We start from the raw sequence: 13,758 nt of genomic DNA on the forward strand, positions 1-13,758 counted from the left end.
TCAGAGTTGCATTTAAAATATCACAATGAGACTAAGATATAAGCTACTAACATGCAAACAGTACAATCAACAGTGCTTAGTTAAACAATAGGACAATATACACTCTAATTAAAACATCAGAAATATTATATATTATTTGTGCAAACAACCAATTGTCTATGCTAATTTCTCTAAGCTGAAATAAATTCTTAGTTACTTATAATTAAAAACCAATTATAAGATATATATCTATATTTTTCAAAGATAAATTACTTGGCATACAAAAGACAAACTTAACACTATATAGAACTATGAAACAAGTTTAAAATACTGAGTGCCCCTTTAAATCTATTAACTACAATTTGACTATGGTCTTACCAATTACTTTTGTTTAAAATATAAAAAATTAGAACAATCATACATCACCAATTTGAGCCAATTTGTAGTTCAGTCTTTTACAAATATTTTCAGATCACCTCATTTGAAGAAAAGTTATTGCATGGATCAAAGTTAGTTTCAGCTCCTTGCTTTAGTGATTGTGTTCCCAAGTATGGCCACCAGTTATCAATCACCAGTCTAAGCAAATCACACAAAAACTGTCTTCTCTTGCATTTAGCTTTCCTGTATATAATCATTGGAAATCTTTTTTTTTTTCTGGTTACGCCCAGGGTAGCTTGTCCCTTCTCATTGGTTCATTTTGGGGAACACTCCCTCATTGACTCTGTATGTGTGTCCTAATAGAAAATTAATTTGGCTGTCATGCCATTCCAATCCCCTAGGGGGCAGCAGATAACCAGTACATAGTCTCACCATCCATTTACTGCTAATCCAAATATCTCCCTATATAAGGATTATTTAACAATACTATAACATTGCATTAATCACTTACAATATTAATTATAGATGGGGAAATATCATATCATTTTTCTGATTACCCAAATACCAAACACATTATGTTTTTAACATCATATTACTACTATCCCAAAATCCATTCCAAATGTCACCAGGTTATTTCCCCACATTTATATACAAACACAGCACGTTTCATATTCAGTACATCTCTTTATGGGACAACCACGTGTGTATTTGTTAAACATGCCTGAAAAAAAATAGGTTATTTATATTTTTCATTTAGCAGACACTCCTATTTAATATTATACGAACAGACAATTTCATATCCATTAATGTTCTTCCTTTCATTTTCCATTAGCTTCCTGGAACACAGAGAAAAATGTGTTTATCTTTAATTCAATGATTCAGTATTTGTATATATCAATGTATTTATTTTTCAACACAGCGAATATTTATTTAATATATTATGTCCTAGCTGAATATATATATACATTTAGGTGTTACCTGAGCATTTTTGAAAGTTATAGACAAATCAGTTATGACTTTTTAAGTATACATTCTGCAATTTAAAATCTAATGTCCATATGTGCTGTTTATCTGAGCCAACAGTATTTTCAACTGAGAATGTGAATTAGGTCTCATCAGGGACAATTTAACACCACAGGTATCAATTTAGCACCTATGTGTTACAGAGTATTTCCTTTGAGAATCTTCAAAAGGGTTGTTTGTGATTATACTATTGCATAATTTAGCATATTGAGTGTTTAGGAAGGGTTCAGGCTGGATCTTGGTGTAATTTAGCAATATTTCCCATGTCTGAATTAAGAACTTACAATACACAGTGTAAATGATCATCTCTTTGATCACCAAATGTTTTAGGGCCATAAGAAAGGTTCAGTCACCATCTGATAGGGACTTCAGCTTCACACCCCAGCAAGAAAATGTTCCTTTTTAAGTAACCTCTCCAAAGATAACCCTTGAAGCAATTTCTTTTGATGAAATGGGAACAAAAGGGTTTTGTTTATACAGCCAAACATCATCTGGCATAGAGGACTGCAATCCACAGTGAACAGAACTGTTGCAAATAGTCTCATATACAACCAATCATGTGGTCTCAAATATAAATATATATATATATATATATATATAATTTTCTTCTGTTAAGTGTGATCAGTCCACGGGTCATCATTACTTCTGGGATATTACTCCTCCCCAACAGGAAGTGCAAGAGGATTCACCCAGCAGAGCTGCATATAGCTCCTCCCCTCTACGTCACTCCCAGTCATTCTCTTGCACCCAACGACTAGATAGGATGTGTGAGAGGACTATGGTGATTATACTTAGTTTTATATCTTCAATCAAAAGTTTGTTATTTTAAAATAGCACCGGAGTGTTATTACCTCTCTGGCAGAGTTTGAAGAAGAATCTACCAGAGTTTTTGTTATGATTTTAGCCGGAGTAGTTAAGATCATATTGCTGTTTCTCGGCCATCTGAGGAGAGGTAAACTTCAGATCAGGGGACAGCGGGCAGATGAATCTGCATAGAGGTATGTAGCAGCTTTTATTTTCTGACAATGGAATTGATGAGAAAATCCTGCCATACCGATATAATGTCATGTATGTATACTTTACACTTCAGTATTCTGGGGAATGGTACTTCACTAGAATTACACTGTAAGAAATACATAAAGCTGTTTAATAACTAGAGATTATGTTTAACGTTTTTGCTGGAATGTAAAATCGTTTTCATTTACTGAGGTACTGAGTGAATAAATGTTTGGGCACTATTTTTCCACTTGGCAGTTGCTTAATCTGTTTTCTGACAGTTTCTGTTCTCCCTCACTGCTGTGTGTGAGGGGGAGGGGCCGTTTTTTGGCGCTTTTACTACGCATCAAATATTTCAGTCAGCAACTCGTATTCCCTGCATGATCCGGTTCATCTCTACAGAGCTCAGGGGTCTTCAAAACTTATTTTGAGGGAGGTAATTTCTCTCAGCAGAGCTGTGAGAATTGTAGTTTGACTGAGATAAAAAAAAAAAAAAAAACGTTTATTCTGTAAATTGTTTCCTGCTTTCAGAATTTGTTATCTTTGCTAATGGGATTAAACCTTTGCTAAAGTTGTGTTGTTTACAAGGATTGAGGCTATAACTGTTTCAATTTATTAATTTTCAACTGTCATAGATCTTCTGTGCTTCTTAAAGGCACAGTACGTTTTAATATTATTCTAATTGAATTGTATTTCCAAGTTGCAAGTTTATTTGCTAGTGTGTTAAACATGTCTGATTCAGAGGATGATACCTGTGTCATTTGTTGCAATGCCAAAGTGGAGCCCAATAGAAATTTATGTACTAACTGTATTGATGCTACTTTAAATAAAAGTCTATCTGTACAAATTGAACAAATTTCACCAAACAACGAGGGGAGAGTTATGCCGACTAACTCGCCTCACGTGTCAGTACCTACATCTCCCGCTCAGAGGGAGGTGCGTGATATTGTAGCGCCGAGTACATCTGGGCGGCCATTACAAATCACATTACAGGATATGGCTACTGTTATGACTGAGGTTTTGGCTAAATTACCAGAACTAAGAGGTAAGCGTGATCACTCTGGGGTGAGAACAGAGTGCGCTGATAATATTAGGGCCATGTCAGACACTGCGTCACAGGTGGCAGAACATGAGGACGGAGAGCTTCATTCTGTGGGTGACGGTTCTGATCCAAACAGACTGGATTCAGATATTTCAAATTTTAAATTTAAACTGGAAAACCTCCGTGTATTACTAGGGGAGGTGTTAGCGGCTCTGAATGATTGTAACACAGTTGCAATACCAGAGAAAATGTGCAGGTTGGATAAATATTTTGCGGTACCGACGAGTACTGAGGTTTTTCCTATACCTAAGAGACTTACTGAAATTGTTACTAAGGAGTGGGATAGACCCGGTGTGCCGTTCTCACCCCCTCCGATATTTAGAAAAATGTTTCCAATAGACGCCACCACAAGGGACTTATGGCAAACGGTCCCTAAGGTGGAGGGAGCAGTTTCTACCGTAGCTAAGCGTACCACTATCCCGGTGGAGGATAGCTGTGCTTTTTCAGATCCAATGGATAAAAAGTTAGAGGGTTACCTTAAGAAAATGTTTGTTCAACAAGGTTTTATATTGCAACCCCTTGCATGCATTGCGCCGATCACGGCTGCAGCGGCATTCTGGATTGAGTCTCTGGAAGAGAACATTGGTTCAGCTACTCTGGACGACATTACGGACAGGCTTAGAGTCCTTAAACTAGCTAATTCATTCATTTCGGAGGCCGTAGTACATCTTACTAAACTTACGGCGAAGAATTCAGGATTCGCCATTCAGGCACGCAGGGCGCTGTGGCTAAAATCCTGGTCAGCTGATGTTACTTCTAAGTCTAAATTGCTTAATATTCCTTTCAAAGGGCAGACCTTATTCGGGCCCGGGTTGAAAGAGATTATCGCTGACATTACAGGAGGTAAAGGCCATGCCCTGCCTCAGGACAAAGCCAAAGTTAAGGCTAGACAGTCTAATTTTCGTTCCTTTCGTAATTTCAAAGCAGGAGCAGCATCAACTTCCTCTGCACCAAAACAGGAAGGAGCTGTTGCTCGCTACAGACAAGGCTGGAAACCTAACCAGTCCTGGAACAAGGGCAAGCAGGCCAGGAAACCTGCTGCTGCCCCTAAAACAGCATGAATTGAGGGCCCCCGATCCGGGATCGGATCTAGTGGGGGGCAGACTTTCTCTCTTCGCCCAGGCTTGGGCAAGAGATGTCCAGGATCCCTGGGCGCTAGAGATAATATCTCAGGGATACCTTCTGGACTTCAAATACTCTCCTCCAAGAGAGAGATTTCATCTGTCAAGATTGTCAACAATCCAGACAAAGAAAGAGGCGTTTCTACGCTGCGTACAAGAGCTCTTGTTAATGGGAGTAATCCATCCAGTTCCACGATCGGAACAGGGACAGGGGTTTTACTCAAATCTGTTTGTGGTTCCCAAAAAAGAGGGAACTTTCAGACCAATCCTGGACTTAAAGATCCTAAACAAATTCCTAAGAGTTCCATCGTTCAAGATGGAGACTATTCGGACAATTTTACCTATGATCCAAGAGGGTCAGTACATGACCACTGTAGATTTAAAAGATGCTTACCTTCACATACTGATTCACAAAGATCATTATCGGTACCTAAGGTTTGCCTTCCTAGACAGGCATTACCAGTTTGTGGCTCTTCCATTCGGATTGGCTACAGCTCCAAGAATCTTCACAAAGGTTCTGGGTGCTCTTCTGGCGGTACTAAGACCGCGGGGAATCTCGGTAGCTCCATACCTAGACGACATTCTGATACAAGCTTCAAGCTTTCAAACTGCCAAGTCTCATACAGAGTTAGTGCTGGCATTTCTAAGGTCACATGGATGGAAGGTGAACGAAAAGAAGAGTTCACTCGTTCCACTCACAAGAGTTCCCTTCCTGGGGACTCTTATAGATTCTGTAGAAATGAAGATTTACCTGACAGAGGACAGGCTAACAAGACTTCAAAGTGCTTGCCGCACCCTACATTCCATTCAACACCCGTCAGTGGCTCAATGCATGGAGGTAATCGGCTTAATGGTAGCGGCAATGGACATAGTACCCTTTGCACGCTTACACCTCAGACCACTGCAACTGTGCATGCTAAGTCAGTGGAATGGGGATTACTCAGACTTATCCCCTTCTCTGAATCTGGATCAAGAGACCAGAAATTCTCTTCTATGGTGGCTTTCTCGGCCACATCTGTCCAGGGGGATGCCGTTCAGCAGACCAGACTGGACAATTGTAACAACAGACGCCAGCCTTCTAGGTTGGGGTGCCGTCTGGAATTCTCTGAAGGCTCAGGGACAATGGAGTCAGGAGGAGAGTCTCCTGCCAATAAACATTCTGGAATTGAGAGCAGTTCTCAATGCCCTCCTGGCTTGGCCCCAGTTGACAACTCGGGGGTTCATCAGGTTTCAGTCGGACAACATCACGACTGTTGCTTACATCAACCATCAGGGAGGGACAAGAAGCTCCCTAGCTATGATGGAAGTATCAAAGATAATTCTCTGGGCAGAGTCTCACTCTTGCCACCTGTCAGCAATCCACATCCCGGGAGTGGAGAACTGGGAGGCGGATTTCTTAAGTCGTCAGACTTTTCATCCGGGGGAGTGGGAACTTCATCCGGAGGTCTTTGCCCAAATACTGCGACGTTGGGGCAAACCAGAGATAGATCTCATGGCGTCTCGACAGAACGCCAAGCTTCCTCGTTACGGGTCCAGATCCAGGGATCCAGGAGCAGTCCTGATAGATGCTCTGACAGCACCTTGGGACTTCAGGATGGCTTACGTGTTTCCACCCTTCCCGTTGCTTCCTTGATTGATTGCCAGAATCAAACAAGAGAGAGCATCAGTGATTCTAATAGCACCTGCGTGGCCACGCAGGACTTGGTATGCAGACCTGGTGGACATGTCATCCTGTCCACCTTGGTCTCTACCTCTGAAGCAGGACCTTCTGATACAGGGTCCCTTCAAACATCAAAATCTAACTTCTCTGAAGCTGACTGCTTGGAAATTGAACGCTTGATTTTATCAAGACGTGGGTTTTCGGAGTCAGTTATTGATACCTTAATACAGGCTAGGAAACCTGTTACCAGAAAGATTTACCATAAGATATGGCGTAAATACCTATATTGGTGTGAATCCAAAGGTTACTCTTGGAGTAAGGTTAGGATTCCTAGGATATTGTCTTTTCTACAAGAAGGTTTAGAAAAGGGTTTATCTGCTAGTTCATTAAAGGGACAGATCTCAGCTCTGTCCATTCTGTTACACAAACGTCTGTCAGAAGTTCCTGACGTCCAGGCTTTTTGTCAGGCTTTGACCAGGATTAAGCCTGTGTTTAAAACTGTTGCTCCACCATGGAGTTTAAACCTTGTTCTTAATGTTTTACAGGGCGTTCCGTTTGAACCCCTTCATTCCATTGATATAAAGTTGTTATCTTGGAAAGTTCTATTTTTAATGGCTATTTCCTCGGCTCGAAGAGTCTCTGAATTATCAGCCTTACATTGTGATTCTCCTTATTTGATTTTTCATTCGGATAAGGTAGTCCTGCGTACTAAACCTGGGTTCTTACCTAAGGTAGTTACTAACAGGAATATCAATCAAGAGATTGTTGTTCCTTCTTTATGCCCAAATCCTTCTTCAAAGAAGGAACGTCTACTGCACAACCTGGATGTAGTCCGTGCTCTAAAATTTTACTTACAGGCAACTAAGGAATTTCGACAAACGTCTTCTCTGTTTGTCATTTACTCTGGGCAGAGGAGAGGTCAAAAAGCTTCCGCTACCTCTCTTTCTTTTTGGCTTCGTAGCATAATTCGTTTAGCTTATGAGACTGCTGGACAGCAGCCTCCTGGAAGAATTACAGCTCATTCTACTAGAGCTGTGGCTTCCACTTGGGCCTTCAAGAATGAGGCCTCTGTTGAACAGATTTGCAAGGCTGCAACTTGGTCTTCGCTTCATACTTTTTCCAAATTTTACAAATTTGACACTTTTGCTTCATCGGAGGCTATTTTTGGGAGAAAGGTTCTTCAGGCAGTGGTTCCTTCTGTATAGAGAGCCTGCCTATCCCTCCCGTCATCCGTGTACTTTTGCTTTGGTATTGGTATCCCAGAAGTAATGATGACCCGTGGACTGATCACACTTAACAGAAGAAAACATAATTTATGCTTACCTGATAAATTCCTTTCTTCTGTAGTGTGATCAGTCCACGGCCCGCCCTGTTTTTAAGGCAGGTAAATATTTTTTAATTTATACTCCAGTCACCACTTCACCCTTGGCTTTTCCTTTCTCGTTGGTCCTTGGTCGAATGACTGGGAGTGACGTAGAGGGGAGGAGCTATATGCAGCTCTGCTGGGTGAATCCTCTTGCACTTCCTGTTGGGGAGGAGTAATATCCCAGAAGTAATGATGACCCGTGGACTGATCACACTACAGAAGAAAGGAATTTATCAGGTAAGCATAAATTATGTTTTTTTTTTCTTTCAGTTATAATATTCATATACCCTGATACCAGTTGCGGTCCAGGGATCCCCAGGCGGAACTGATAGATGCCTTAGCAGTGCCTTGGGGATTCAACCTAGTGTACTTATTTCCACCGTTACCACTTCTACCTTGTGTAGTGGCACGCATCAAACAGGAGCAAGCATCAACTATTCTGATTGCTCCATCGTGGCCGCGGAGCACGTGGTTTGCAGGTCTAGTTGGGATGTCATCATCCCCGCCATGAAGGTTGCCCTGTCGCAGTGATCTGCTGGTACAGGGCCCCTTTGTGCATCAGAATCTAGATTCTCTTAGACTGACTGCATGGAGGTTGAACGCTTAGTCTTGGCTAGGAGAGGTTTTTCTGAGAGGGTAATTGATACACTCATTCAAGCCAGAAAGCCGGTTACCCGTCGCATCTATCATAAGGTGTGGAGGACCTGCTTACTCTGGTGTGAATCTCGTGGATATTCCTGGCATAAGGTCAGGGTATCCAGATTTCTTTCCTTTCTCCAGGACGGTCTGGAGAAGGGACTTGCCACGAGTTTCTTAAGGGGACAGATTTCGGCTCTATCGGTGCTGTTACACAAGAAACTTGCTGATCTCCCTGATATTCAGTCTTTTGTTCAGGCTCTGTCCAGGATCAGGCTTGTGTTTAGACATTCTGCTCCTCCTTGGAGTTTGAATTTGGTTTTAAAGGTTTTGCTGGGGCCTCTGTTCGACCTATGCATTCTCTTGACATTAAGACTCTGTCTTGGAAGGTCCTTTTTCTACTGGCCATTGCTTCGGTACGCAGTGTGTCTTAATTAGCGGCCTTGCAATGTGAGTCCCCTTATCGTGTTTTCCATGCCGATAAGGCTGTCCTTCACACTGGACTGGGATTTCTCCCTAAGGTTGTGTCTGATCGCAACATTAATCAGGAGATTGTGGTTCCTTCTTTGTGTCCTAAACCTCTTTCTTCGAAGGAACGGTTACTTCATAACTTGGATGTTCAGGCTACAAAGGATTTCAGACAAACATCTGCTTTGTTGTTTATTCGGGGAAGCGCAAGGGGCTGAAGGCTTCTTCTACCTCCCTATCCTTTTGGCTGAGGAGCATGATTTGTTTGCCTTATGAGACAGCGGACATAAGCATCCTCAGAGGATTATGCCTCACTCAACTAGGGCTGTGGCTTCCTCTTGGGCCTTTAAGAATGAGGCCTCTATGGAGCAGATCTGTAAGGCGGCTACCTTGTCCTCCTTACACTTTTACAAAGTTGTACAAATTTGACGTTTTTGCTTCGGCTGAAGCAGCTTTTGGGAGAAAGGTTTTACAGGCTGTGGTGCCCTTAGAATAGGGTCCGCCTCTTTTTTTTTTAACCTCCCGTTTGTCATTAAGTGTCCTCTATAGCTTGGGTATTTGTTTCCCACAAGTAATGAATGAAGCTGTGGACTCTCCTCCATATTAAATGGGAAACCTAAATTATGCTTACCTGATAATTTAATTTCCATCCGGTTCTCCGGTCCGGTTCTCTGTTGGGCGGACCTAAATTTATTTTGTTTTTCTTCTGGCACCTTTTATACCCTGATATTTCTCCTACTGTTCCTTGTTCCCTCGGCAGAATGACTGGGGGATGAGGGGAGTGGGGGAGGTATTTAAGCCTTTGGCTGGGGTGTCTTTGCCTTCTCCTGGTGGCCAGGTTCTGTATTTCCCACAAGTAATGAATTAAGCCATGGACTCTCCTTGTAACGATGGAAATGAAATTATCAGGCAAGCATAATTTGTTTTTTGAGTGCTATTAAGATGAGCAGTAAATAAAAAGAATATGCAGTTATACTGTTTTCTCTGTTATGGGGAGTAATGTAAAACAAATACATAGATGTGGATCTGTGAAAATGTGATCAAATGTATTACCTTTCAGACTCAGAGACAACACCTGATACAGAGAAGGGGAGCTGAATTTACACTATCTACTATTGCTAAACATTTTGCATGTGATTTAGCAACAGGATTGCCTCAGCTGTGGGAAGCGATGGTTGGAACATTAAAGAGCAATATAAGTGTTGGTAATTTTGGTAAGTTGCCTTGATCCTTCCTGAGTTGGTGAATGCTCCCGTTTTTTGTTTTTTTTAAATATATATTTAATTTTTTTTATTTTTCCTTTCAGAGGGAAAACCTTTAGATAAAGGAGATGATGCTGCGCAAGAGCTGGTAAACTGTCTGCAAGTGTTTGAGATCACTGCTGCTTCAATGGATCCTACATTACAACCCTTGGTAAGTAATTTATTTATGCTCACACATTCTCTCAGTCTATATTAAAGGGATAGTAAAGTCCAAATTAAACTTTGATTCAGATAGGGCATGTCATTTTAAACAACTGTCTAATTTTACTTTTATCAAATTTGCTTAGTTATCTTTGTATTCTTAGTTGAAAGCTAAACCTAGGCAGGCTCATATGCTAATTTCTAAGCCCTTAAAGGCTGCCTCTTATCTGAACGCATTTGACAGTTTTTCACAGCTAGAGGGCGTTAGTTCATGTGTTTTATATAGATAATTGTGCTTACGCATGTGAAGTTATTTAAGTGTCGGCACTAATTGCCTGAAATGCAAGTCTGTAAAAAGAACTGAGATAAGGAGGCAGTCAGCAGAAGCTTAGATACAAAGTAATCATAGAGGTAATAAGTATATTTCTATAGTGTTGGTTCTGTAAAACTGGGGAATGGTAAATAAAGGGATTATCTATGTTTTTAAACAATAACATTTTTGGTGTTTACTATCCCTTTAAGTCAAAACAAGAGCAACGTTCATAAAGCCATCAGAAACCTTCACAAAGTCTTGGGTAAAACAGATTGAGACAACTAAAATTAAAAACAATCAACAAAAAAAGCCTTTTCATGCCTAACCATGTAAATGTGTCTTAAACCAGTATTTATTGATGATCATAAAACTCTGATAGGATGAGCCCACTCCTTCAACTCTTAAGTCACAGGAACAGGAGAAATTGGCCATAGAGCATTTTTTTTACCCTTTCTTTGCCAAAGACAAAGGTAATCTAACCTTAAAGGGACAGTTCACCCAAAACATTTCTCCCATTTAAATTGTTCACAATGTTCCAATTTCCCTGCTGTAGTGTATTACATTGTTTACAAGTAGCTCCTTTACCCCCTATTTTGGCCTTTGAAATAGCTGATTTAGCATGTGGTATCCCAACCTATACTAAAAATGTTGATACTTGAGTCTTAGGTATTGAATAGCCTAAGTAAACACAGCCAGCAGAAGAAATTACACTCCCAGTGGGGTACAGTATCAGGGCCGGCCCTAGCCATTGCGGGGCCCAAGGCAGGGTGACAAAATGGGGCCCCCTTTCTCCCCGCCCCACAGCTTTTAAAATGAAAAAAAATTAAAGAAATTATTTAAGGTAATGCAAAATATTTTATATATAAAAAAACATAAATCCACTAATGTGGAGCACTATAACATTGTATATATTGCAATATACCATTTGTACTATTGGAACTGTTTATGTATATAATGAAGAATTATGCTGACAATTAGGAACAGTTGAGTTGAACTGGGCCTTTTTTTATGTGTTTTTTTATGATAACAAGAACATTAGAGACGCCAGGGCCAGCCCTAGCAAGTGCAATAAAATGATGCCTCCAACAAAAATATGATTCCCCCATCACCCCTGCAATAAATTATGCACCCAGCAATAAAATGATGCCCCCAGCCCCACTGCAATAAAAAATGATGCCCCAGCCCCACTGCAATAAAAAATGATGCCCCAGCCCCACGGCAATAAAAAATGATGCCCCAGCCCCACGGCAATAAAAAATGATGCCCCAGCCCCACGGCAATAAAAAATGATGCCCCAGCCCCACGGCAATAAAAAATTATGCCCCAGCCCCACGGCAATAAAAAATTATGCCCCAGCCCCACGGCAATAAAAAATTATGCCCCAGCCCCACGGCAATAAAAAATTATGCCCCAGCCCCACGGCAATAAAAAATTATGCCCCAGCCCCACGGCAATAAAAAATGATGCCTCAGCCCCACGGCAATAAAATGATGCCCCATCTCCCCTGCAATAAAATGATGCCCCATCTCCCCTGCAATAAAATGATGCCCCCAACAATAAATGATACCCCCAGCCCCCCTGCAATAATACCCCCAGCCCCCCTGCAATAAAATGATGCCCCATCCCCACTGCAATAAAATGAAGCCCCAGCCCCACTGCAATAAAATGATGCCCTCAGCCCCACTGCAATGATGCCCCCAGCCCCCTGCAATAAAATGATGCCCCATCCCCATTGCAATAAAATGATGCCCCCTGCAATAAATATGCCCCCAGCCCCCCTGCACAAAATGATTCCCCCAGCCCGACTGCAATGATGCCCCAGCAATAAAATGACGTCCCATCCCCACTGCATTAAAATGATGCCCCATCCTGACTGCAATCAAATTAATGCCCCCTGCAATAAAATAATGCCCAGCCCCCCTGCAATAAAATGATGCCTCCAACAAAAATATGATTCCCCCATCACCCCTGCAATAAATTATGCACCCAGCAAAAAAATTATGCCCCCAGCCCCACTGCAAAAAAATGATGCCCCAGCAATAAAATTGTCCCATCTCTCCTGCAATAAAATGATGCCCCCAACAAAAATGATGCCCCCAACAATAAAATGATGTCCCCAGCCCCCCAGCAATAAAATGAATCCTCCCTGCAATCAAATGATGCCCCAGCCCCTCTTCAATTGCCCCCAGTCCCCCTGCAATAAAATGAAGCCCCAGCCCCTCTTCAATTGCCCCCAGCCCCCCTGCAATAAAATTATGCCCAGTCCCCTGCAATAAAATTATGCCCAGTCCCCTGCAATAAAATTATGCCCAGTCCCCTGCAATAAAATTATGCCCAGTCCCCTGCAATAAAATTATGCCCAGTCCCCTGCAATAAAATTATGCCCAGTCCCCTGCAATAAAATTATGCCCAGTCCCCTGCAATAAAATTATGCCCAGTCCCCTGCAAAAAAATTATGCCCAGTCCCCTGCAAAAAAATATGCCCCCCTGCAATAAAATGATTCCCCCAGCCCCACTACAATGATACCCCAGGAATAAAATTAAACCCCCAGCCCCCATGCAATAAAATGATGCCCCCATGCAATAAAATGATGCCCCCAGCCCCCATGCAATAAAATGATGCCCCCAGCCCCCATGCAATAAAATGATGCCCCCAGCCCCCATGCAATAAAATGATGCCCCATCCCTAAGCAAAAGTATACTGACCAGCTAGCTGCAGCCTTCATATATTTGTTGTTAAAATGACATAAAAAAACAATCTAATTGGGCTGCAGCCTGCAAGATATATATTTTTTGAAGCATGACATTTTCAAAAAAAAACAAAAAAAAATATTCTACATAATAAAACAATTATCTTGACCTTATGGATTAGCAAGCTGAAGCTATATGGTTAAATTGTGGAAAAGCCTGTTTGTCTATTGGACTTTTTTGAAGTGGTTTTGATGCCACAAGAGAAACATATTTCACCAATACAAAAAGGTTTAAAACTACTGACAGACAGTAGCTTTAAACCTTTTTGTATTGGTGAAATATGCTTTTTCTCTTGTGGCATCAAAACCACTTTTAAAAAGTCCAGTAGCCAAACAGGCTTTTCCTCAATTTAACCATATAGCTTGCTTGCTTCCAATTGGTGCTGGAAAGAAGAATATTAGATTTTTTTTTTGTTTATATTTACTAATGGAACAAAATAAAAATATCGTGCAGCCCAGGCTATTTTAAGTGACAGATAAAAGCTCTTCATAAAACACTGAATCAATTTTTTGTAGAACAACCTTATATTGCAAATTTAAATAACCATAAAGTAACCAAACAG

General features: G+C 41.2%; 1 protein-coding gene across 1 annotated transcript in view; it reads left to right on the forward strand.

The window, feature by feature from the left end:
- Positions 1 to 13,758, forward strand: part of BTAF1 (B-TFIID TATA-box binding protein associated factor 1) — a gene marked incomplete in the record, with an annotated part of 442,652 nt that overhangs the window by 354,327 nt on the left and 74,567 nt on the right. The window contains 3 exon segments of the mRNA XM_053692938.1: positions 9,790 to 9,943; positions 10,036 to 10,142; positions 10,825 to 10,915. Coding sequence (XP_053548913.1) covers positions 9,790 to 9,943; positions 10,036 to 10,142; positions 10,825 to 10,915 — 352 coding nt within the window.

Source organism: Bombina bombina, chromosome 9 (assembly GCF_027579735.1).
Source record: "Bombina bombina isolate aBomBom1 chromosome 9, aBomBom1.pri, whole genome shotgun sequence".
Taxonomy (NCBI): domain Eukaryota; kingdom Metazoa; phylum Chordata; class Amphibia; order Anura; family Bombinatoridae; genus Bombina; species Bombina bombina.